Source organism: Lichenostomus cassidix, chromosome 7 (assembly GCF_008360975.1).
Source record: "Lichenostomus cassidix isolate B80296 chromosome 7, HeHo_3.0, whole genome shotgun sequence".
Taxonomy (NCBI): Eukaryota; Metazoa; Chordata; class Aves; order Passeriformes; family Meliphagidae; genus Lichenostomus; species Lichenostomus cassidix.
The window spans coordinates 28,266,451-28,292,128 of NC_139488.1; the positions used below are offsets into that span (position 1 = coordinate 28,266,451).

A 25,678-nucleotide genomic window follows, 5' to 3' on the forward strand; every position below is an offset into this window, starting at 1 on the left:
TTTTTTTTTAAGTGATCAATTTTTAAGTGGTTCTTTGCTACAAGTTAAATTTTACAGGGCAAATAGGAGGGATCCAGGAGAACACCAAGGGGTTCAGGCTCCCCTCTGAATCTTGAGGGAATATAGACAGTGCTAGGATATGGCACCACAAGATGCTTTCACTGACAGCATCTCCTGCACCACTCCCACCTGGGCTGGTGCACAGGAGCTGATGCAATGCAGCATCATGATGCAGTGTTAGGGAGGAAATCTGTATTTCAAAGGAGTGGCAGCAAAAATTTAACTAAATCCTGAATCCTTCCTCAGGTAGCAGCGGTGCACTGACCATGCTAAAAGGATGTGGCATATCTTCCTCGGTATTTTTTCTGTATACAATCAATTTGCTTGTCAGAGGTAGCCTTTCACTTATGGCAAAAAAGAGTTCACTGCGAGCTGGAGGTCCTATGATGCATTAGTGGTGCACTTTCCTTTTTGCAGCAGCCTGTGGTGTGTTTGTGTCATATATTACCAGACAGAAAGAATTATTGTTATGTGATGCATATGCAGCACTGTGTTGTGCTCCAGACTGCCTGCTCTCAATATGCAGCTGTGTAGGAATTCTTAAATTGAAAGCTCAGGAGAAGCTTGGTCAAAGTTTTGTCAAATTTTCTTCTGTTTAACATTACTTCATTCTATAAACAGTCCCATGTCACTCTAAATGGGCTTCAGGAAAGATGCTATAACCTATCTCCGCGTTAATGGAAATAAGAGCATAGCTGAGTCAGGGTGGTGGTTGTGGGGGAAATGGAGAGGAAATGCTTTGCTGTCTTAAAGTAGGTTTTATTAAAAAATAGGCACAGAATTCACATCCTCACAGGTTTATTTCTGCTTCTGTTTTCAAGGCAACCATAATGCCAGTTGCACTTGGTGCTGCCTTTTCCCAGTGCTGCTGACAGTCCAAAGCCTTTTAATACTGTTGCTGTGTCTTTGAAATCTCCAAACCATGAGCATGATATTAAACCCAGAATGCCTGGAGTTATTTCAATTCCAGAGACCAACCTGACTTGATAAAGCTGTCATGATTGCACTCGTGTCTGTAGGGCTCAGAAAAGATGTGAACTGAGCCTTTGGGACAGAAAGCAATACCATGCCCTCCTGGATTGCTGCTCACCTTGGAGCTGCTGCATGTTTATTTCTCCACCTGCCTTCCCTTTTGCCCCTATGATAAAGAAGTTGTGGAGCTTTGCTGTGAACCACCTGGGTTTTTTGATGATATTAATCATTCAAGAAGCTTTCAAAAGGAGCTGTATTTCACTCCTGACAGTTTGCCTTCTTGTGCTCCCTTGTCATTTTCACAAAAGAAAATGCTTTCCTCATTTTTGCTGAATTTCAAAGGCTCAGTTACCATAGAGTGACTTGAGCAGCTCTCAACTGTACACTCTGCAAGTTACTCAGTTATGAAATTGGGCAGTGATAATTCTGTTTTAGCAGTGCACTCACTGTGCTGCATAACACTGAGCACTGTCAGTTTGGTTTCAGGTTTGCTACCAGAACTACTGTTTCGTTGTCTTCATTGTCCTGCTTTCCTTGCTGTTGCTCACTTTCACATTCCTGTTCCTGTACAAGGATGTTTTGAAAGTGAAGGGACTGAGCTATTTTCTTTTATATTACCAAGGATAAAATACTAGAATAAAACCTAGCCAATAGTCATACATTTCAGATATCTTCCCTAATTCTTATACATCCTTGTAAAGAACGTAAAATATTGAAACAGCAGGAGGAGTATTTCATCATCTCATTTCAATATTCTCTTTGGATATGCTTCTACCAGAAGAGCAGTATGGTGGCAGAAAGTAAAAATTAAAATACTCTTATAAGCACAAAATGAGCCTGTAATTTGTACATGTAATTTGCTTTCCCAGCTGTCCATGTCTCTTCATCTCAGGATGACATTGAATGTGGCTGAGAAGTGTAGATCTTTGCCAATCATGTTTTTGTTCTTTGTGTGTTTGTAGTATGTACACACACATGTGTCTTCACATACTTATTAATATTGGATGTGATGTATGATTTTCAATGTAATTTAAAACATTATTTCGCTATATATTTCACTGGCATTTCATTGAATAATGGTTGTGATCACACTGGAGTTAATTAGCATGATTGTGGTAATGGGAGTATTTTCTACTCGATGTATGAGTGCACTCCTGATTGAGATGAACAATTGATGGGATGAAATACACCATAGCCAACATTTTTTTTAATCTAAAGTAAGCACTCAATATGAAATAGCACAAAGAGGAATTATTTTAGCTAATGTATTCCCAGCTATTAATTCTAATCTTGCTTATTTATTAGTTTGAAGGTCTAAGGTAGCCTTTAATCAATTTATCTGGTGTTTCAGCAGTTGATGTAATGTGTAAGTGTCACTCTTTTAAATTCAAATAATAAATTCATCTTGGCTTTTATGTGAACCCTGAGGGAAAATCATAAATAAAAGCAACAATACGTGGAAAAATACCTGGTTCTTCACAATGGTCAGTGAGGATTCTGGGTTGTATCCACCTTGTCATTCCTGGGAATATTTATATCTAATTCATATTGAAAAATGCTGGTCTGCTGAAGCATAGGTGACATTCCAGGCATTATGGTTCCTGACTGTGCTTGCAGATAGATGCACTTCTGACAATTGTACTAAGGCCATTGAAATTGTCAAGTGATACTTGGGCACACATTCACATCCTTGCACTCACTAACTTACCTGAGACCCTTATTTGTTCAGAGTAGTTATACAGATGTGATTGATTCATTTAGAAGTAGGCATGTTCTTGCATGTTCATCAAAAGATGAATATAACAGGCTGTAGTATTTGAAGAGTTCAAACTTCAGGAAGAGCAATGCAAGGAGAATTGGGGTGAAATTATGGCAAGAAAAACTGAAGATGAATTGCCATATTTAAGGGAATAACAGTCTGAAGAAGAAGGTGCTGATGGAAATTCCATTAGCCTGGATATTGTTTTAAAAAGTCTGAAGAGGTTTCCATTCTAATGTGTAGTGGGGACCAATCTTGTACTGACAGAGTGAGTGTTTGCATGACCTCAGAGACATGTTCTGCCTGTAACTTCTGTAACTGTAATTCCTGGTAAGTCTGTTTTGAATTAGAGCAACAGAGCACAAGTAAGAATATAAGTCTTGATTTGATTATGTGCAATTCAAATGGAATAAAATCACAACTTATATTAGATCATCATATGCACTTAGCCTTTGCCCTACTTAAGGGAGGAGGAATTTTGACAAAGATGGATGCTTCCTTAAGCCCCAGATTTATTTATCAAAGAAATGTTTCATTGTGGTCACATATTTTAGCTTTAGAATATCAAGTTACTAAAGATATAATTCTCCACAAAGTCCTGACTCTGAGAACACTTAACCTCAACAAATACTGGAGCTAATTTTAACAAAGTAGCTTGAGCAAAGGATCTGATAGCAGTAACTGAGCTTCATAATTAAGATAACAATGGTTTATAAGGCTTGACAAGAACTGCAGAATCAGCTCCATAATTATAATTTTGCCAATGTGAATCGTGCTGTAATTTCTTTGGGCAGGAGTTCTACCCACTGTCTATGCACAGAACAGGTACCAGGTCTCCATAGTCCTATTTTTAGCCCTTTACAATTTTTTCACTCCTCCTGTGATCTTGGGTAGATGGTTAGAAGGCTGACCCAGTTCTCCCTGAAGTCAGTAAAATCCTTTTTACTGTTTTCAGTCAGAGATGGCTCAGGCTTTGAACTTTGTCTCGACATCCCAACTTCCCAGCAGGAGTGCTGATACAGAGATTTCATCTGTGGTGCTGAAGAGTCGAGTCACGACTCTAAAGAACATAAAGAAGATATCACATCAGAGAAAGCCTAATAAGTCTCCTAAACTTCAGCCTGTAGGCATAATATGGGATTCACATCACAAGTCTTTAGTCAAGAATATCAGATCTAAGCTAGTCCTCTTTCTCTCTCTAGCTGGTACTTAACTGGCCTCCAGAGATGCCATCTCTTCCATGCCTGTTTTTATGGTAAAACCCAGGTGACAAAGCTCTCTGGATCAATGCAAGGAACCTTGGCCTGGAACTGCCTTGCACAGCCCCAGAACTTGATCAATACAGACTAGTGCTGCCTCATTCCCCTTATCTCAACATCTGCTTGGGAAGGGAAGTCCAGGGTATATAGTTTGTGTTTAATGTGATCCCTCAAATATAATATATAGCTGTAAAACAGTGTGCAGGGGGAGATTGTTCTGGAAAAAATTGTCTGCCCTGAACTACCTCTAGATGCAGCTATTTTCAATGTAATCAGCCTAGAAACATACAGCAATAAACTGTTACACATGTAGTTCCTAGGAGTAGGTAAAAACTACATGGAATAATTTTCTTTGAAAGCACACGGGCCAAAACCAAAATGCTGCACTAAATTGATTGATGCCTTAAAAATGTGGGGAAGATCATAAAGAGATTAGATAGATAGATAGATAGATAGATAGATAGATTTCCTTGTGTTTGCAGATTTTGTGATTGAAATAAGTCATTGTGCAAACATTGGTATACAAAGGTTATTAATAGATTTGAGGTGGAAGCTGGTTTTGTGCATGAAATGGTGCAGAACTATGTGATGCCAGGCATTACATGCTTTTCTTCATTGTAAAACTTAATTCTCTCTTGGATTCTCACCCTGCCTGATCCAGGGTTATGTCACACCAAAAAAGTACAAACTGCTTCAAACAAATAAAGCAAAGGTCTGTACCCCAAAGTGCTTATTAACAAGGGAGCAAGCTCAGGATGAAAACGTAGGGAGCAGGGAAGCAGTGCAGCATTATAGCACCAACCAGGATGAAGCTCTCAGGTTCATCACTGCTTTGGTTCAATGCTTGAAGACAAATAGATATACATGAAAACATTTGATATGCGTTACAACTTCTGGTATGATATATGTGCACTTTAAGCAAACAAACAGAAGTAGAGCAGGCCCTCTGCAGATGAGTAACCTCTGGCTGATTTGGCCTGTGCTGTGTGTACATCTTGACAGCTGACAAGAGAGGACACTCCTTTCATGAGCACATCAGGCTCAGGGGTTCAAGGCAAGGGTGGGTAATTCCCAAACTGCAGCTGCTGATCTGAAATGTACCTAAATCTCTTAAATCTGCAACGGAGAGCTGGAAATCTCTCAGCACGCGGCCTTCCTTCTAGAATGGCAAGAATACATCCATTAGTTGTTTTTCCTGTCATAAACTGCACCTGTTTTTAAAACCCAGACACTTACCTGTGACCTCAGTGGACAAAGATAGAAAAAGAGGTGAGCAAAAATTTCCCCATACTCAAAATGTGTTGTGTTCAAGCTTTTTGTGCATGACACATTTATGTAAACACATCCAAAATTAGGTATGAATTCTTCAGGGAAGGATCCCTGACAGTATACTGACAGTGCCTTGTTGCAGCCCAGAGAAAACTCTGAGTGTGGCTCCTTCCACACCCAACCAGCTTCCCTGCAGAAAATCACTTTGCCTTTGGAGAACCTTGTGCAATGCAAAGGAGCTGCTTCTGGACCACTGCATCTTTTATTGTCTGTGCAGTGAGGCCAGAGCCTCTGCTGAGGCCAGTCTGCTTTGTTTCTTCCCCCAAAGTCTAGGGTTCAGCCTACACCCTTTCCACCAGCGTGTTTGCATCTGGTCATTGCATCAGTGAACTCATCCACAGGTAATTCAATGTAGCAATGTTGGAATCAGTAAACTTGTAGTTGCTTTTAGCAGAGATGAACCTAACTGTGTTAGGGGCAAATGCAGCAAAGTGTTCATACTGTATTTCAAAAAAGGTGTTCTGAGTCCCCAGTCTGTGCCACAAAGAGAGAGGGAAGGTGTTTACAAGTATAGTCAATGCTACATATAAAAGACTTCTGCTCAGGGATCTGGACTGGTGTGGGAGCTGTTGTAGTGGTAATGTGTGAAAAACCCTGGACTAGACATTGAAAAATAGTGCTAGGTTTGGCATCTGCTCCAAAGACTATTGGAAGAGGAACATTCAGAATGGATGCTGTTAAGTGAAACTGGACCCTAATTTAGATCACATTAAATGGAACATTTTTTACAAACTCTCAGCTAAAGAGGTTTCCAAAAAGTTATTATTAAAACATAAAATTTTGCTGCTGTTAACAGCCTAACCATTATAGCAGTAGCCTGAAAGTAAGGGAATAAAAATTTACTATCGGTAACAAAACTGTCTCAAATATGTTCTTCACAGTCAAAAAGGAGAAATGCAAATACTGGATATTTATAGTCAGCCCTCAGAAACAGGGAAAATGAACAGTGAATGAGCTGTTTTCTTTTTGCTTTTTATAACCAGAAATATTTTCGCCCATTAAACACTTGGAGGTCAGTATTCCATCTCTGTATTGAATTTTTTCTCAAACAACTGTTGATTGCAGCAGGATATTATTTAAGCAGGAACAACATGGCTTGATTCATGGCTTGTCGCTGTTGAGCCACTAGCAGAGAAGAAACCCGGATTCTCAGCGTGGCATAGAAAAAAAGGACTTTATTATTTTGAATCCAACCTATACAGACTTTTCAGAGGTCACCCAGATTGGTCAGTAAGAAACCTCCCCCTAGGCCTGATTGGCCAGGCCTGAACTGTCCAAATCTCGAGACACTGTTCTAACAACATCCAAACTTTATCTTTGTTTATAAAACACAGAAGAAGTTCTCATGGGAAAGACCTGTGCTAGCCACAATGGCTTTTATTTTTGACAGTGTTTGTGTAAAGCTCAGAAGTACACGTGTGTCCACAGTGTCCAAAGGTATTTTGTGTATATACATCAAGTTAATGCATTTTTAAACTGAGGAGGTTTTTGACAAGGAAGGTGCTCCAATTCTTCGTCCATTGATGTGGAGGTTAAAATTTAGTGGGAGCAGTCTTAAGCCAATGCCAAGCAGTTCTGAAGATGTAGCTGATATCTCTGTCTATCCTTATTTTTGTTAAGTGTTGAATACCAAACAGCTATTGGCCTCATCTTGAGTGAAGAAAGCTTTTATATGACAGCAAGGGCTGGCTGTGTTTCGTTTGCTAAACATAGCTGACTAAGGCATAGCTCTATGGTTCTGGAGAAGATGACTGCACTCACTTTCCATTTCTGCTGTTATGAAACTCTCCAGTGTATTAGTTGAGTGGTGTTTTCCAGAAGTGTGAAAAAGAGAGAGAAAGGATGGGCAGGTAGCTTGAAACCTGAGGTAAGTTGGATGGAGTTCCCATCTCTTACTTGACAGTGTGACATGTCTTGGGTACATTAATTCCCTTCTGGGTTCTTCAGTTCTGTAAAATGGGAGTCATACACCTCATATCACAAAGGCCGTGGCTGTGGGGTAAATCTATCCAGGACAGTGCAGTGTTCAAATTTGTATGTAATGCAGGGCAGGTACATGCTCTGGGCAAACTGGAAATGGGCATTACATACTGGCAGCTGCAAGTGAATTGCATGGACTCCATCAATTCAGAAATATGATGCAGAATAGTAGACAAGAGGAAAAAACATAGAAGAAGCTTGTGAGAAAACATGGTCTATCTCACAAAAGCCAGTGAAATGCAAATATTTCTTGGGGCTGAGACATCTCTGGCTGACATGATTACATGCTGTAATGTGAGAGCAGTTGGGAGTCCATTGCAGCAAGCTGGTGGCTGAGTGTCACATGAGGCACTGTAGCCCTCTGAGCTGGTGAGTCCCACTTGCTTCATTGCATTATCTTTGAGAAATTGCAGGGAACTTGGAAATAAACAAGCGGGAAGTCCTGTTACTGTGCCTGGCAGGACTGGGTTGGGGTGGTGTGTTTCAAATAAGAAATTATTTTATGTGTACTCAGGGATCAGTCTACGTGGCTTTATACGTTCTCCTTTCCTAGATGGCAGTGCCAGTAGGAAATACTGTTTTGTTTTAAAGCTCTGGTAATCACTTACTTTCATGCCTTAAGGATAAGCAGCCTCTTTCAGGGGTTTACTTGCCACAGCTGTATTACTCATACCGTGTTTCTTGCTTTGTTTGCTGGTAGAATACGTACACCAATGCAGACAAGCTCTTGGAGGCTGCAGAGCAGTTGGCTCAGACTGGGGAATGTGACCCTGAAGAGATCTATAAAGCAGCCCGACATCTGGAAGTTCGGATTCAGGACTTTGTCCGGAGGGTGGAACAGAGGAAACTTCTGTTGGACATGTCAGTCTCCTTCCATACCCACACCAAAGAGGTAAGATGTGCTTGAGGGAATTTTGCTGTGTATTGTAGAGTGCTGCAAGAGGCTGTCTCTGAAAGCTCAGATCACAGAGAAAAGACATTTTCACCACACAGGGCTGATATTATCCAGTTCATTTCATGCATAAAGAGGAAATAAAATGGGAGTGAAATATATGAATGTTACAGTACACTAAAATATAGGGACAGCATATCTAGTGCTTAACTGCAACTAGAATATATTGTTAGAAAGCAACAATTCTCTTGTAAGAATGCGAGTTGATATTAACACATTAAGTATAAACATGCCAGCAGCATGATCCTCTGAGGATTCCATTTGAGTGTAATGTTAATTAATGTATCCAATATCATTTTGTGTTACTAGAAATCTTAGGTTGTTTAATGAGGCAGACTTGACTTTTCAAAACAATGGTTAAAGAAAAGACAGCCACATACTGATACAGTAAATCCGTGAGGACCTGAATAAATGCTGTTTAGTGTAATTGAAAAACATCCAGAGATAAGACTGTCTTGCCAGAGATACAGTGGACAGGACATCAAATGGGAGGCCACTGGGGATGTAATTAAAGCATACTTCACATTTTCTGCAGTCCAAAGGCCATTCAGTGGTGAGTGACTTAAAGACAGGGTTTCTGCTGAGAGAGATGGAAATAGTCAGGATGGTTGTTTTCATGCTCTGCAGCATCTGTTTGCAAAAACACACTTGATCAGGAAGACACTCTGAGAAGCTGAAAGCTTTACCTGTGCTCATTGATTTACATGTTACAAACAAGTTTCAAATATGAGGCTTCAATGTGTTGGGGAGCCCCTGAAGCAGAAGCTGCATGCACACATTTGTTTATTTGTGTATGGAAAATGGAATTAAAGCATGGCCATTACAGCTGTTGGTACATGAAGGTTTTTCTTTTACATCCTGCTTCTGCAATATACTAATATGTAGTTAATTTTCAGCTTGTGGATAATGCTGTTGTTCCCAGTTGCTCAAACACTTGCAGCTATGTTGGTTTGCCACTGGGGAAACTTAATTGGTTATTTCCTCAGTAAAAAATATTTCCTGACAGTTTCCTGCTGTGATTAACCTTGATTCACCTATGCAGGTGATGACTAGTAAAAAAAAGATACTTACTGATATTGTGTAGCCTAATTTGGTTTTGGGAAATAAAGCCTCCCTGTATGAAGGGTTTGGGATTGCAGTGCTTTTTTACTCCTTTTCTTCTTCCACAAGAATGGAGTTTTCCTGCTCTGCACACCTGGTTTTAATGAGCTCTGTTTTGGTGAATAAAAATACAGACGTATAAAAGAATCACATTTTTAAAAAATTATTTTAAAAACCAGTCTTTTGTGATAGCATCAATGCTGCTCTCTAGATGTTGAGAGTAAATGCTAAATCTCTGCCTCATTAATGTTTTCCCATGGGACAGATTGGTTCTGTGATGTCTTTTTGGAAAGTTCAGTAATTAATTTGTGTCATTTTTAAGGAGGTCCAGAGTGGACAGACTCTGGGTGCCTCTCTCCTATAAAAGTCCCTTCCAACCAGAACTATTGTATAATTCTGTGTTTCCCTCTCCAGAGGGACAGTCAAAGGAGCTGTAGCATTGCTGGGAAATGCAAAGTCAGGGTGGACACAGGAATCCGCATCCATCATAACGAATGACAGCAGTTGGGTTGATAAAGTTGTTCAGTGTCCAAGTGTTCCTCAAAGTCTGATGATGCCCAGGAGCTCTGCAAGGGGAGCTTTTCACTTACTTACCTTGTGTTAATTCACTCCTGTGGGGGCCAAACACTCTGATTTTCTGCAGGTTCAGGGAATTTCAGGGTGTGCCACTACCTGGCTCCTTCAGTGACACATTTCTGTGCTGGCTGAAGCCACACAACTCAATATCTCTGGTTTTTTTTGACAAAACAATTAAGTGAGGAAGTTGCTGTGGTTTTAGTGTTTGTCTGCCAGCTGTGGGGATCCCCACTGACACAGTGAAGTAACAAAATACTACCAGGGGAAATTGGTGCAAAGGGCAAAGCATTACAACAGGAGAGCCTCAGCACGTGTTTGGATCTGTATTTGGCTTTTTTATGCTATAAATACATTGGCTCAGGTAGAAATGAGTCACTGCTTGGCCTTGCTTGGCCCTTCTTGTGTATTGTAAAATGGCAAGTTAAATAATGTAACTGTCATTCTTCCATATGAACATAAAACAGGTAAATTTAAATAATAACAGATCAATTTAAATCGCAGCAGATGGCAAGGCAAAGACTCCTTTTGCTGCAGCAGCAGCAGTAAAATAGTGGGAGATCTGAGTTCCATTACTGCTTTTTACCAAGAGTCACAGTGCTCACACAGTCCTCCCTTGCCCTCCTACCTGCCATGTTGGACCTAATGCTGGACTTGCCATGACCATCCAAACCCATCACCTGGGAGTTTCTTGGAGTGAGGAAAAAGCAGTTTGGTTGCCATGTTAACCTGATTAACACCAGACATATTTTGCATTATTCTAGAAGGCATTATCAGTTAATAATACCCATAATTATTAATGTCATCCTTTGTAGTTCTTAAAACCATTTCTTAAACTATGAACATCTCTTCTTCTTATGTCCTTGGAAATAAAAAAAAAATTCCCTTCAAATTTTTTTGACCCTAATGCAGAAAAACTATGACGTAGATACATCTTTCATCTAATCTTCACAAATTCTCATTATTTCATGTTGTATTAATCTATTGAGACAGGACTGGTGAAAGGATGAATTAAGTAGAAAGAATCATTCTTACACTTTCACTTTTTTTGGAAATATTTAAATATCTTCCTGCAATGAACACGTTTCTTCTGACAATCTTCCTAGCATAGCTGAATTGTGTTTCTGATGTGGTAATTCCCAGGTGTGGATGAGTTCATTGACTGTGAACTTCTCACTGCTTCACCTGTACTCTGCCCACCTCTTTATCTCCACATGCAACTGCTCAGATTTCCAGCACCTGAGAAACTTTTAACAGCTTCTGGTTTTAAAAAGTGATCTTGTCAAAGAAATGTTTCCCTTTGTAGTCAGTCTTTCTATAATTTCTTCAGGACAATAGGTAGTGTTGAATTAGGTAGTCATTTAAATGTAGATATCCCCCTGGGTAATGTAAGTTCAGAATGGCCTTTTTATACTACAGTAGACTTGAATCACTGCTTATTTAATGTGAAAGCATTAAAGAAATTCCTTCTGCTAAACACTGAGCTATACAGTTGAAGGAATATGAAAAACACAGTCAATTAAGCATAACAATAATTTCGATGGTTTTTTAAAGTTATTTTATTTAACAATACTTAGAGTAGGCCGAAACAAGGACTTTCTGGTGTGGTAATAACACTTTAGAGGCATAAATTGAAAGTAGTCCCCTAAGTGATTGTTAGTGTCATAACTCTTGAGTAATGCAGCTGTCCTGTTGCCATGCCTATAAATGAGATTTTGTGTATTCCACTATCCTATAGTATTCATTATGCTCTTCTAGTTTGTAGTCAATATTTTTGTACCCTTTTGGACAAAGGCATTTCTGATGTTGTGAGCAGAAACCTGGTACCCTGGGAATCAAATCCAATTATCTGTATGGCAGGGTAAAGTTACAAATTACTATCACTGGGATAAATGCATTCAACAGACTTGTACCTGAATAATTTCTCTCAGGATTAAGTGTAATTGAATTCAGGTTCTTTCTTGAAATCTGAATCAATTATTGTCAGGATTGTCAGATCTTGCACTTTTATCACAAATCTCATGATAGCTGTTGTTCTTCTGTGAACTTTTGGCTTCTATGATCAAATGATAATACAGGATTCTTGGCTGGCATTTGATTTTGTTTAAAAGAGAATATTTTTTGAGCCTCCTGGAGAAGAGGTTGCAGATGTCATAAGATCACATCCTGAAGACTCAAAACTCTCAAGGCACATAAGAAAAACATTTTTTTAATTCATTGTGTGAATCTTAATATTTTACTGTCTCACTGTTTTATACTTAAGGTTCTGCAGTGTACTTTACATTTCCAAGTATTAAAATGTGGACAGAAAAGCACAACATCACCACTTCTATATCATTAAGAACTTTTAAAATCCTCTTGCACAATTAAATGATGACTTAGTTTTGTTGTGTTACTTGTATTGGTTGATAATGCAGATGCTAACTTAAGAACGAGGAGGAACTTCACTAAATTTAGATCCATTTATAGTATATGGGCCTTGAGTAAACTACAAAGCAGTTCTGCAATTGTTTCATAGTTCTTTGGGGCATGAAAAGCATGTCTTAGCACCTCTAGGTTTCTCATTTCTCAGTGGGCCTCAGTTCCATGTTGAGTCCCTCATGAAAAGAGCAGAGAGGCAGAGGATCTGTTTTCAGACCATGTGCCCCGTGCTTTGTTGTCCCTTGGTGGGTCAGGAGAGCAGGAGGACAAGGTGCTCAGTGCTGGCACTTCCATGTGGAGCCTGCCATGTCTACCTGGCCCACAGAATGGGGGATGAGTATGCTCAGAAAATACTTAATGTTGGGAAAAAGGAACGGCCAGATTCCTAACAGGTTCCTATGGACATGTGCAAACTGGAACTTGGCAGAGGTCTTCTGAGTGACTAAATTTGGGGAAATTTTCACAGGAATGATATAATGTGTATTCTTGACATCAGGGCTAAGCCCTGCAAAATTTTAAACCCTTGCTTAAAGGCATGGAGGGTCTGGAGCATCTCATTTGAGCAGAAATAAAACTACTAACACAGGAGTGGGTTTTGTACTTTTTTGTCCTTTCCTCTCATTGTGGACCTTTTACCTCTAAATTCATCAAGTTCAGCCTTAGGCAGACACCTGGTATGGAAAGTTTCACTCTGAACATCTTGTCTGATAAGGCCATGAGAAAGTGAGAGCTAAGTCCTGGACCATTAAATGTCAGACCACTTCCTGTATTATAACCTAAATTATTTGTGGTCAGCAGGTCACCTTGGTCACCCCACAGATATCAGTGGGATTACTCAGGTGGGTAATGGAGTGGGTTTGCCCTGTCAGTCAGGAACGGTAAGTGTTTTATTGCAGGCACTGCTGACTTAATTTCACTTGATAACCAAGGCCTGTGAAATTAAATTTTCTCTGCTTCAGTTGAATATTGTGATTAGGAGATTATTTAAGTGTAGATCACTAATTCTGACAGGGCTTGTTCCTCATTTTGAGACAGAGCTGCTGGGAAGCAGGGAGCGGAAAGCTCATGGGGCTGAGGTCTGCTGCTATTGACTCCATCAGAAGAGTTGACAGAATGTATCTAAGTTAATCATGGAGCAAACATGACAGTGGTTCTGGGATATATCCTGTAATCCTGTCATCCTCTGTGAATTGACCCAGGAATCAAAGTTAATGTTACTGAACTTAAAAATTTGTTGTTTGACTTTTACTGCCAATATTGACTTTTCAGAGCAATTGCCCACTAGATAATAAAGATCTGTGATGCAGGGGATATTCAGTTTAGCAACTCCACTTGCTGGCAACTTCTGGAAGTTCTGAAAAGGTCTGGTTCTCTGGACATGTCTACCACAAAGTTTGTCTGACACACACATTGCTCCTGTCCCAGACAGCACCTTTGTTCCTTTTCTCATATTATGTCCAGATTTAAAAAACAAGGTAAACATAAAATATTTAAATTACACAGATTGGCTCTGTGCTCATAAAATATTCACTGAATGGCCAATTCACACCCCAGCACTTTTCAGTGTTAGAATGAAGCACTATGTGCCTTGTTCAAAAGCTAAAAATTTTTCATTCAATGTACATTCAATGGGATAATAATAACAGCTGAGATAGACACACAACAGCATGCAAAATCAATATCTGCCCCTCCTCTCTGCAGAGCTGTGAAACATCAAACCTTAGACTTATGCCTCTTATGAGTAGGAACACAATTTTTGCTGGGAGCTGAATCAGTGTGGTAGTGGTTTTAGACGGATGGTTGGACTTTGTGATCTTAAAAGTCTTTCCCGACCTTAATGATTCTCTCATTCTGCGATTCTAAGTCAATGCTGTTTTGTTTTGTTTCTCTGGATTTTTTTAAGAACTTCTCAGTTCCTAGATATTCTCTTACTCCCATCAGAGGTGGATTTGCAGGCAGAAATTAGAGGATGTAGTAGAAATGAACTGCCAGAGCTGCCCATACAAGCAACACATGTGCTCTCCCTTTCTTGGGTGGCAGATTCCTCAGACAAGACATATCACTTGTCAGCTTATCATTCTGATAATTGTGGCTGTGGAGAGGGCTCTGCTGGTATAAAACTTGTTATTTTTCTGTGAGCTATATAAAAGTGCACTTTGGGTTATCAGCCATCAATTACCGTGAAGCAGCAAAATAAAAGCAAACTCCCTCCAGCTCCAGAGGGTAGACTGTGGCTTCGACCAAAATGCAAACATTCACAAGTCATTGACTTTGGTGGGTTTTTTGCGGAGCTAAATCTTATCTGTAAAGCTGCCAAAGATCTGGGACTGAGGAACCAGGACAGCTGGGGTAGTGCAGGGTGCCCTTCTTTCTTGTCCATTTGTTGCCCAGAAGCAAGTTTTTTCATGAAGGATTAAGTAGCTGGGAAAGAATAGAGCTGTGGTATCCTGGCAGCACATCCTGCTCTTGAGCAGGGGAGTTTGAAGCGCAGCCAGACCACTAGTGAATAAAATTCTGCCATCTGTGATGGCGAAAAATTGTGAGACAAAATCAAAGTAATAAGAATAAAATGCTTGTAAATGCAGCCACATAAACCAAATGTCAGGAAGTCAAACCTGTGCATGGAAGAGAAGTTCTTTCCATCACTCCGCCACGTGCTAGCCAAAGGATTCCTGTAGACTGCATTTATGTTCATACTTCGTTATCCACATTTTTCAAGCCATTCACCAGCATTTTTATTGACCAATGGCTCCACACAAATATTGCCCTTGGCTTTTGAGGACCTAGCACGCGTTTTTTGTGTTGTGGAAATGGGTCTCTAGCCTGTAAGCCTCACTCTCCAGATAACAGTGTTTCATGCTGCAGCTAAAAGGGAGTTTTATGAACATCTTTAAATAGGATGTACTAACTCTCATAAAGTAGCCTTTTATTAGACACATTTCTACCCATTCTTCTGATTTCCTGAAGCTGAGGAAGGTGAGCTTCTCCCAGTTCCCATGTGTGGGCTTTAGAGCTGTGTACAAAGGCAACAGACTGGACAGCCAGTGCCTGCAGTAATTTGTGTACTGAGTAAATCTTCATCAAAGCCATACAGGGACAATCCTGTAATTCACTCACCACTCAAAAGACACATTCTGTCTTTCACCTGAAGTACCCATATGCACTAGAATCTATTTTACTAGTTGAAAATGGTATCAGTGGAGGGGCTCAAATCAATGGATCCAACAAGACTGATTGGTTAAAGAAAAGTCACGCTGTTTCATCAGTCCTTAACGAGTTTCAGAATGATTCAGAATTGTCACAAATGTTTTATTTCTGAGATTCCTAGGGCATAGTGCACAAAGCTGCACAAAGGGCTCAAACCAGCAGATCAGGGTAAGACTACAAGTGACAGATACAGCCAGTCACTGGAAAAAGCACAGAGGGAAGAGGTGCTGCAACTTCCATTTGAGAAGTGATGAGATGTTTAGAACCAGTGAACCATACAGAGCAGAATGTACTGGTACCTGCATTTATTTTAGTAAATTGCTGCATTTGTAGCGTGGGAGGCTTCTCCTGCTCCTAATTGTGTGGAATCACACTGGCGTAAAACTGAGTAAATCTTCCAATGTAGGAAGAATTTTTCTAAGCCTATTACCACTATGAGCAAGTGCAGAATTTGATTATTACAGTTACTGAAGTTAATTACACCCAGATTCATAATTACAAATAACACTAAATTTATACTAGAAGAGGAACATGTTTTTACAATTCATGATGGTAGCAGAAGAAGCATAGAACATGTACATTTGATTCTTCAGTTACAAATAAATTTTCTGTCCAAGAGCAAATAGTCTCTGAATTACATTTACATGACCTTGGGCTGGGGATCTACACACTCCCTGATGTAAGCCTAGCTACTCAAATCATGTTTCCCTTGAGAGGAGATTATTTTGTGCTATATCAATCTGGTCCATGCAGGACTTGGAAAAAGCATCAGATGTTTAGGCAGTGCAAATCCTTTTGCCATAGGCAAGGTTACTAATTAAAAAGCCTGAATATACAGAAGCACCAGATGCAGCCCAACCAAGGATGAATGTCAAGAAATTGGCGAGGAAAAGGGAAAAACCAAGAAAGAGGTTAGGATGAGATCAGATGGCTTTTTTTCACAAAATGTTCCCTTTCCACTTGTAATTTCTTCCCAACCAGTTTGGTGGTATCTGACATTAGGTCTTGCAGCAGGGAGTCTCATGAGTTGTGTCTTACCATGGAAGTCGCATATTGTGGCATTTCATATGCAGTGTCTGGTCATATCCCATCCTGTCACATTTTATTAGGTGTGCTGTCATTATGTGACACTTTGCTGGTGGCATGAGGTCTCTCTGCAGCTCATCATTACAGACTTTGTTTTCTGTGTTTCTGTTGACATTTCCTTGAGATCTTGAATGTGACTTCAGACAATGTTGTTGAAATATGTTTCCAGTTCACAACAACCATCAGTTCTTTCAACTGAAACAGGACTTCATGCATTCTAAGTGTGAATAAATATCAGCTGATGGAGGTTAATTGTGCTGGAAAGTTTTATCTTCTCCACCGTGTTGGTGTGGGGAAATCAAAGTAGATCAATTTACTAAAGTCTATGCAGTCAAGCTGGATGCACCACAGCGTTTGAACAGGTGCTTAAACATAAGTGCAGACTGAAGTTCTGCCATAAATTAACCTGAACTTGGGATCTATGTGAATTCCTAATGTGTATTGTGAAAAAGCTAAATGTTACTGCTCAGAGAATAGGTTTGTGTAAGCCTGGGATAGTAGCAGAGGAAAACAAGGTTGATAGACATCTTTCTCTGGAGCAGTTCTGCTTGTGTGTTTTTGGGGTTTTTTTCAGCCTGCCCTTGGCTCTGTGAACACTCACATTGCAATTCATGGAGTGCCACCAGGGTCCCTGTATGTCACTGAATTCTTCTGCATTCTGCTCTAGTCTTCATTGCTGTGATGAATGTTCTCTTCCTGATTTGTCATGAGCATCCTTTTGGGACCTGCCCTGCAATACATGATGCTTCTCTGACATAGTAAAGGGCTAGAACATACACCCTGGGAAGTTGCTTGTTTCCATCAACATCCTTGTTTTGAAGACTAGCAAAAGTGCTGTGCAGTGGTAAATCTCATGGATTGAACTGCCTGGTTGTTTGCTTTGCACTGCTCTCATTACTCAGTGCTTTTAAACTGCTTTTGAGAGGATTATAACTCATCTTTGTCATTTACAAATAGCAGCATATAAACATTGGGTGTTTAATAGTTATTCCAATCATGCAGGCAAGATTTCCTTAGCCATCTCTGTAGGTTTTAGATTTTTGTTTAAAGTAATTCCTTGCTCTAAGTGAAAAACATTAATTTTTAGGTAACAGGCACAGGTGTCCTTCAAACCTCCAGTAAATGATCTTACTAAGTACTTGAGTAAAATGAAGGGTTTTTCATCAGATTAAAGAGGTGGGAATAAAGAGCTGTATTGTCTCTTAGATGGAGGGAAACTGCCTGTGTTTTATATCCAAGAAAGATGCATAAGTTGTTGTTAAAAAGGATGAGGGGTGCCAGATGCTCCCCCAAAAGAAAGGAGGGGTGTGATTCTTCTTTTCCACTGGTTCACAGAAAAGAATTACTTCACTTGTTTAAGGCCATGGTTACCTTGATAAATAAAGCCTCAATTTTGGAGCCTCTATGGACCTTCAGCATGACTGTCTTAGGAATAGGTGAGACTTCAGTGTGGCTGACAACTATGACATTTTTACATGTACTTTGCCTGAGTCAGATTTGTGGCTGGATCTCTCTGATAGACTTAATTCAGGTTCTACCACTAAAGCATTGAGAACAAAACTTATTTTTTGAGATACTTCTTTATTGTTTTCTAGGATTCTGTATTTTTGGTTCAGCACATGTTAAGTAATACAATGCAAAGGTTACCTCCTTTCCTGGACATGTGCATCACTGTCAAACTTAGTGAATGTCACCACAGGTGGATGTGGAAATACTGTGTTTATATTTGGAATAACTGCATATATCTACATACACCCCCTCCACAGGATCAAGTGGTACCTTAGTAATAGTTTGAAGTAAGCATGTGAATCGGACTGGTGCTCACAAATTTTGTTCATGCTAAGAATAAAAGAAGTCAGTTTCTGCAAACATGAAATAGAAGTTGTGATGTGCAATATGTCAGATTTCAATGGCAAATGGGAACATCTCATTCAGTCTAAGCTATGTAGCTTAGAGTAGGTCACAGCATAGACTGGAAATGCACAAGGTATCCAGTGATTTGGAGCTTTAATAGTCAGGATTCTTTTTAATCAGTCAAATACTTGCGTTGGAATGAAACATCAGGCCCTAAGAGGGACTGATTTTCCTGAGCAGTGACAACCAGGATGTGATTTCTGTTTTATGATTAACAGCTGTTCTGCCTGTGGTGTTGCAGTGACATGGAGTTGGTCTTTTCAATGCTGTGGAATTCACAAGTGGGGCTTTGTAGCAATTTATTTCAGGTGGTACTAGTGGTAGTACATAACCTAGGAGGTTTTTGAATCAGCTTCCTATAGTGAATTGTTCCTGAAAAATCTTCATAATCTTATTAATATTGACTGATTCTTTGTATTAGGGTTTCCCAGGGATTGGTGGAGTCTAAAGGATTAAAGGCCTCTGAGTCAAGGATGACCTAGATTCTGATAGATTTTACTATGCAAATCCTTACAGTCAGAGGTCATTACTGGAAACATCTGAAGCTAATATGAGTTAATACATTTGAGTGCTCTCTGAAATTAATGAGTATTTTGGCTCCAGGTGAGTAAAATACAGTTTCTGTTTAAGTATTTCAAAACTGGTTTGATTTAGAAGTCTACTCAAAAAGTGGAATAGTATCTTAAATATCCAATGCTCCTTCTGAAATGTTGGGTTCTGGAGACCCTTTTGAAAGCAGGATTTTTCCCTGAAGGTTGGAAACTTTCTCCTCTGCCCTTTATAACATGATAATTTTAAGAAAACAGCAGATTCCTAACAATGAACAAAAAATTTTACTTTCATTTTTGTAAAGAAAATTCTCTGAGCATTTTTTTGTTAAGTTGAAAAATTAACTAAGAACTGCAAGAAATTAATAAACAACTGGCTTTCCCATTTCAAAACAGAAGGATGATTTATATGCGTAGCTACTTTTCTGTGCTTACAAAGTACACTATTACTTGAAGATCTGATAAGTAGAAGTATAATTCCTAAATAACCTGGTCCTTGTCTGTTACAGTCCAGCTGTCCCTACTGTTTGAGTGGGTGCAGGAATTGGATCAAAACCAGGAAGATTCTCATTGTAATTAATATATAAAGGCATTGATGCATTTTCCTTTATGGTAGCTTCCCAAAGTTCAGCACGTGAACCTTAGGACACAAATAAAAAGCCCTCTATTTGGCTCTTATAGTATGTTTTCATTTCTTCATTTATTTCACAAGTGTATTTACTTATATTTGTTTCTTTTATTAATACTTGCCCTTTTATACTATGCCTTTTTGCTAAGCATGTGGAAATATGTAAATATCCCAAGCAAAGACATTCCATTTCAGGCCAGTGGCAGGGCAGGACATTATGATTATGCTATTTATGAATAAACACAGGCGTTTACCCAAAATATTCAAAGCTGACTCTGAAAAGCCTACAAGTTAGGCATATGTTTTAATACTTGTTTTTGGAAGTCTCTCAAGCAAGAATTCAGTAGCAGAGGTGGGGACAGAGTACAAGGAGCTGGGCTCTCCCTTTTCTGCTATCATGAGCGTGCTGGGACAGGTTCTAATTCTGGTGATTTTGTTTTGGACCAGGGTGATATCCTTGAAGTCTGTAGCACTTTAGTGACTGGCCTTAGGTGTTGACCCTGGTTGTGAGAAGCTTTGGTAGCTGGAGCTTTAGCCATCCCCATCCTCCTCTCGTTTCATGTGGACGTGCACAACTCAGTGTCAGAGGAAATGCTGTAGGATGGGGATCCAGTGCAACTCGTTTTGAACACAAACATTCTTACCAGCTCTTTGCCACCCACACACAACGTCCTCGTCCGCTTCACGCGTGTCCCAAGGTCCCTGTGGGACAAAGCTCTGCACTCCCTGGGACAGAGGGAGAAGCCACCGCCGGCACTGCATCCTTTGACATCTCCCAGGGCGCTGCTGCTTCTCGCTCTGGTACTTCGCTGCTGCATCCAGCGAATACCAGCAAAATGTGGGTTAACGGGGCAGGCGTGGCACAGAAACAGTCTCTGGTGGAGTCATTAGGGTGTGCTGGCAGGCTGCCAGCCCGGTTGGTGCAATTTTACACTCACTTTTCAGCGCAAGCTTAAAGGGGAAACCTCCGTTCGCTTTAAGCCTTTACAGGCAGCGAGAGGCTGCCGGGGCATTCCTGCCCCTGGCCAGACCTCTGATGAACAGCTGGCTGGAAATTCTCATCTAAGCACTCGCAATGATTTGTTGCTGTGATTGTGGTTTTAAAACTGGTAGTCAGGACTATTTAAAATTAATGGATCTGCATGGGGTTGATTGGTGTTATTGCTGTCTCTTATGTTTGGATTTTCCCAGACTTAAAATTTAGAGTCTGAGTGTATTTTGAGGAGGGGGTTTAAGTGCTGGAAACAAAAAAAAAAGCAAAAAACCCCAACCCCTGGGAAGGCACAGTTAAGCAGGCACAGCTAGACTTCAGTCAGTACCATACACACATACCAGAGATTGTAGGTCTGTCCTGCAACAGGCTTCAGCTGCATGTGAAATTAATAGCAGCTGATAGTGCTCAGCTCCTGAAAGGGTTAGGTTATCACAGCTGTAGGAGATTTTAATTTGTTTCTCATGCAAAGAGTTAGTCAGAATAAAATAATTAGTTATTGTTCTATAATAAACAGAAATAAAAAAATTTTTCCCAAAGTAACTGCAATTATATTTAGCTTACTTTCTTGCTTTAAATGGAATCAATAACAAATGTATCTTTTTGGTTTTAGAAATGTTGGGTCAGTTTTCCTGTGATACATGCAGCCCTAGTTAATGCCTATTGATCTGGAATTAGAGAGCAAAAGGGTTAAATCTCAATCCCTCTCTGATTTATATTTCCCTCCCCTTCTTCCCAGCTGTGGACATGGATGGAAGATCTGCAGAAGGAGCTTTTAGAGGATGTCTGTGCTGACTCTGTGGATGCTGTTCAGGAGCTTATCAAGCAGTTTCAGCAGCAGCAAACAGCCACCCTGGACGCTACCCTCAATGTTATTAAAGAAGGGGAAGATCTGATCCAGCAGCTCAGGTAAGCATCTACCTGGGAGACAGGTGTTGAGAAATCTGATGCATGGTGTGCTTTAGGGGTGCATAAATAGGGAACTGCAAGCTAGGATCAGTTGGGGGAGTTTGTTAATTCTTTGCTTATTTATAATTCCTCAGGTCCTTTGAGTGTTTTATTGAAATTACAAGGAGTGATTTGTGTGGACTGATTAGAGTAGTCTGTGGATCAGCATGGGTTTCCTGTTTGACAGAGAGATTATTTATAGGCACAGGGAAGTGAATTGAGCCAAATGTGTTTGAAGTGAATATTTTTAGTTGGTATTTATAGAAGATTGTTAAATGGTTGTGAGCTGAGGCCTTGTGATTTATATGGTTATTCCTGATGTAGGGTAAGTGTATTCCTCTTAATAAAATACACACGTGTCCAACAGTCTTCACTGTTTCATTTTGCATGCAGCACCCTTCTATTTATCTTTGTGTATGTGGGGTTTATTCATAGTGTCAAAGAGGCTCTTATACTGCTGGTTCTACTAGCACTATGAATTAAACCAGCTCATTTTTGCCTAATTTAAAATACTTGAGGATACTAGCCCCAAAAATTTGGAAGTGGGGGGGTGGAGGGTGTTTGGGGTTTTGGGGGGGGGTTTGTTTTGGCTTTTTTTTTGCTTTCTCAGACTGAAAGTATCATCAAATGAATGTTTGTGGAGTAGACTGATACGGAATTTGTAAATGTGAAATCTCTATCATTTGTTGTTTCAGTGGTTTTCTGTGACACCTTTAGCTTTGTTGACAGCAGTGAAGTTTTCCTGCCTTTTAGGGATCTTACTGGGCACTGAACCAAGTCCAATAAAACACTTATTATTTAGATCTTTGTATTTTTACAGGTTGCCCTTATCCATATGTACATGGTGTTCATATTCTGTATACATTATCATGTGCAAATATCCCAGGTCTTATGCATTTCACCAGACTGTCACAGAGAGTTAGATCAGCCTCCTCACCCTGAGCTTTCCTAATCTGACTCCTTTAATTTCCACGTGAGAAGTGCAGAAAACCATGAGCCATGACAGGAATCTCATAGGAAAAGCCCAAAATGCTCTAGAGTAGAATGGACAATGTGGGATCTGGTGGAGCTCTGCCCTTAAGAGCCCTCCTGGAGTCCTTAAGTATTTTACTACTGCCATATGCTAAGCTTTCCTCTAAGCCTTTTTCTGTCATTTTGGATGCAGAATTTTCTCTGCTGTGTCAAAAAAAAAAAAAAAAACCAAACTGTGAGAGGTTTGAAAGGACTGCTCTAGGCTTTGATTGTCACTCAGCCCTGGGCAGCCACACTGGAGAGCCCATGGAGATTCCTACTCTTGCTGTGTGTGACTTGCTGGCATCACAGGGGAGGGCGAGGGACCTGAGCTGTGGTATTTCTTGCCAAGATTAGAGTTGGAGGGGAAGGCTCAGGAGTAGACATGGGTAGGTTCCATCCTTCTAATCATCTCTGCTGATGAGATCAGTAGGAAGGAAACATGCTGGGTTTGGTATGTGAGCTGCCAGAGGGGAAAGGGTTTTAGCTAAGAGTCTGTGTATGGCAGGTCAGTTAAAGGTCTGCATGGTAACTTACTTTGATGCAGAGAAATTTGTTTGCAATGTTTAGGGCATTTCTAGGAGATAAAAAAATGGCAGTGAAATTCTGGACTAAAGATTTTTTCTTATACTTCCCAACTATTGGAATGGCATTACTTCAGTGTGAACATCCATGGAGAAGAGGCTGGAAGGGACCCTGTACAAGCTCATCTGGTGGAGTTTGGAGTGGTCTGTGGGGCTCCAAAAAGTGTCTACATTCAAAGAGTCCTGGTTCTGGTTGTGGGATTGGCCTAAAGGCTTTTTGCCAGCACCTGAGCCAGCAGGGAAGTGTGGAATGTGGCCACAGTAATACCTGGAGCTGAGAAGTCAGTGGAGCATGGGGAAAAGGTGAATTGCAAGGTGGTGTGTGAGACTTCAGCTTTTTCTTAATGGGAAATTAGTCAGTTCTTCATTTCAATCTTGGAAAAGTGACAGTGGCTCAGCTTTGAGACTTTTTTCTTTAATTGATGTCATGCTCAAATGTTTTCAAAATAGCAAGGCAGGATTTGTGGTGTGGTGTGGAACAAAGAAATGTTGGTTTTGGAATCTAGCTTGTACTCTGGGCAGTGAGCAAGGTGGAACAAGGTGAACATATTTGTGCAAAGTGATACCTTGCTTCTGATGAATTTAATACCAAACCCAGAGAGAACAGCTGCCAAACCTTCGAATGCACAAAAAAGTTTGCAGCACTGAATTGTCAAGATGAGCTGGTTCGAGTGTTAGATTTGAGTGCTCTGACTAACTGCAAGGCCTGTAATGTGATCCTGGACTCTCAAAAAGTGAAGCAGAACAGTGTGAAAAAGCCTCCATGAAGCTGCCTCTGTGTGTGCCCACTCTTAACAGCTTTCGTGGCTGCTGGCAATGGTAGAGAGCACACAGATAAAGGAAAAACTAGAATTGCTGCAATCTTTCCTTAACACAGGATTTCATTTCAGCGTGGATCACCTTGTACCTGCCATGAAGAAGAGATGAAGATTGCAAATGCTACAACAATGAAGAGAATGAAATACTCTGCTCTTATCGAGCATGTCATAACACAGGTTAAAAGCAACAAAATTACTGGAGCTTTGGAAAGTTTTACATTTCTCCTTCTTATCTTTGAGAGAACAGATTTTGGTTTAGAGAAGATCATTTGTGTAATAGCACTCTGTGTTTCCATCAGATAGGCAATGAAAAGCTCAGCTGCCTGAACTAAATACCATGCCTGGAACTGCTCTTCACAGAAGGTCTTCAGGGCCTCAGTGACTACATCAGGAGGGCAAACCTGTCAGGAATAAAACAGGCCTGCCTAGCAACGCTGTACATATCATGGTTCACATTGGAAACACTTTTCACTGTTCCTTATCAGTGCTTTCTTGAGGTGATTGTTGTTCTCAGCAGTCAACATAGAGCAAACCTTTTGAGCTGCAGTTCTAGGGGTGCTGCTGGGGGCAATATTTCTGCTCATCTGTGAAAGGCAAAACAATGACTTGCTCCAGTGAGATGTGAAAGAGGAGGAATGTTAGGGGCTGGGAAAAAAAGCCAGTGAAGAGTTAGGTATCTTGCCTTTTTTACAGTAGTTCAGCATATAAGCTTTAGATAATGGGTATTGCTCACTGAGCTTTCCCCCAGTTAAAGCACTGAAAGTGGTTCTAGGAGCACAGTGTTCATTTGAAACAAAGTCAGCAGCAATCTACTGAGTCCAATTGTTCCCCAAATTTTATCTTGGGGCTTTTTTCCCAATAATTTTCTTGAATTTTAGAACTCTAATCTATAGCCTCTCAAAGATTAATAAGGATCTTATATTTATTATTTCCCAGAGTTTCTCATTGCCAGACAGTGTTAGAAATATTGTGGCAGAAGCATGCAATCTCAGAATTTTTTTTTTCTGCAGGGAGATCTTTCTCTAACCAGACTAGCTAGGGGTTGTCAATGCCTTATCCAAGGAGACTCAAAAAAAGAAAACAGATTACTACTCCTTAACTTTTGTATTGCATCAGTCACTGAAAAGCAAGTGTGGCTTGATTTGAAGAGTGAAATGTTTAATGAAAAAGAATTTCTAAAACTAAGTGTGTCTCTAGATCCCGTGAGAGATTATTCAACATTGGTCTTGAATAATTCATTGAGTAATTTAGATAATATATGAATAGTAATAATCCTGCATCTGAGTGAAGACTTATTTTGTGTCCTTTTATAGAAGACAGGTGCTGACTGAAGGAAACAGAACTTGATTAGATGCAGCCTCAGATTAAGCTGTAGTTTCAAAATCTCTAGTTACTTTCATTCCTCCTTCCTCTGTACAGCTCTAACAGGGGAGGCAGAAAGAGACCCTGTGGTCACCAAGAATGTGAAAACAGATTGACAGAGTGGGGCAGAAAACATAACACCTGGAGAGAGAAATATTGGTATAATATTTCCTTA

The 25,678-nt window shown here is 40.1% G+C and overlaps 1 protein-coding gene across 11 annotated transcripts in view; it reads left to right on the forward strand.

Annotated features, from left to right (window-relative positions):
- The window catches only part of KALRN (kalirin RhoGEF kinase), a 476,294-nt gene that overhangs the window by 270,085 nt on the left and 180,531 nt on the right, over nt 1–25,678 (forward strand). For all 11 annotated transcript variants that reach the window (XM_085066971.1, XM_085066977.1, XM_085066972.1 and 8 more), the window contains exons 11-12: nt 8,060–8,251; nt 21,520–21,689. In XM_085066971.1, the coding sequence (XP_084923097.1) occupies nt 8,060–8,251; nt 21,520–21,689 (362 nt within the window). The remainder of the gene's footprint in view (nt 1–8,059; nt 8,252–21,519; nt 21,690–25,678) is intronic.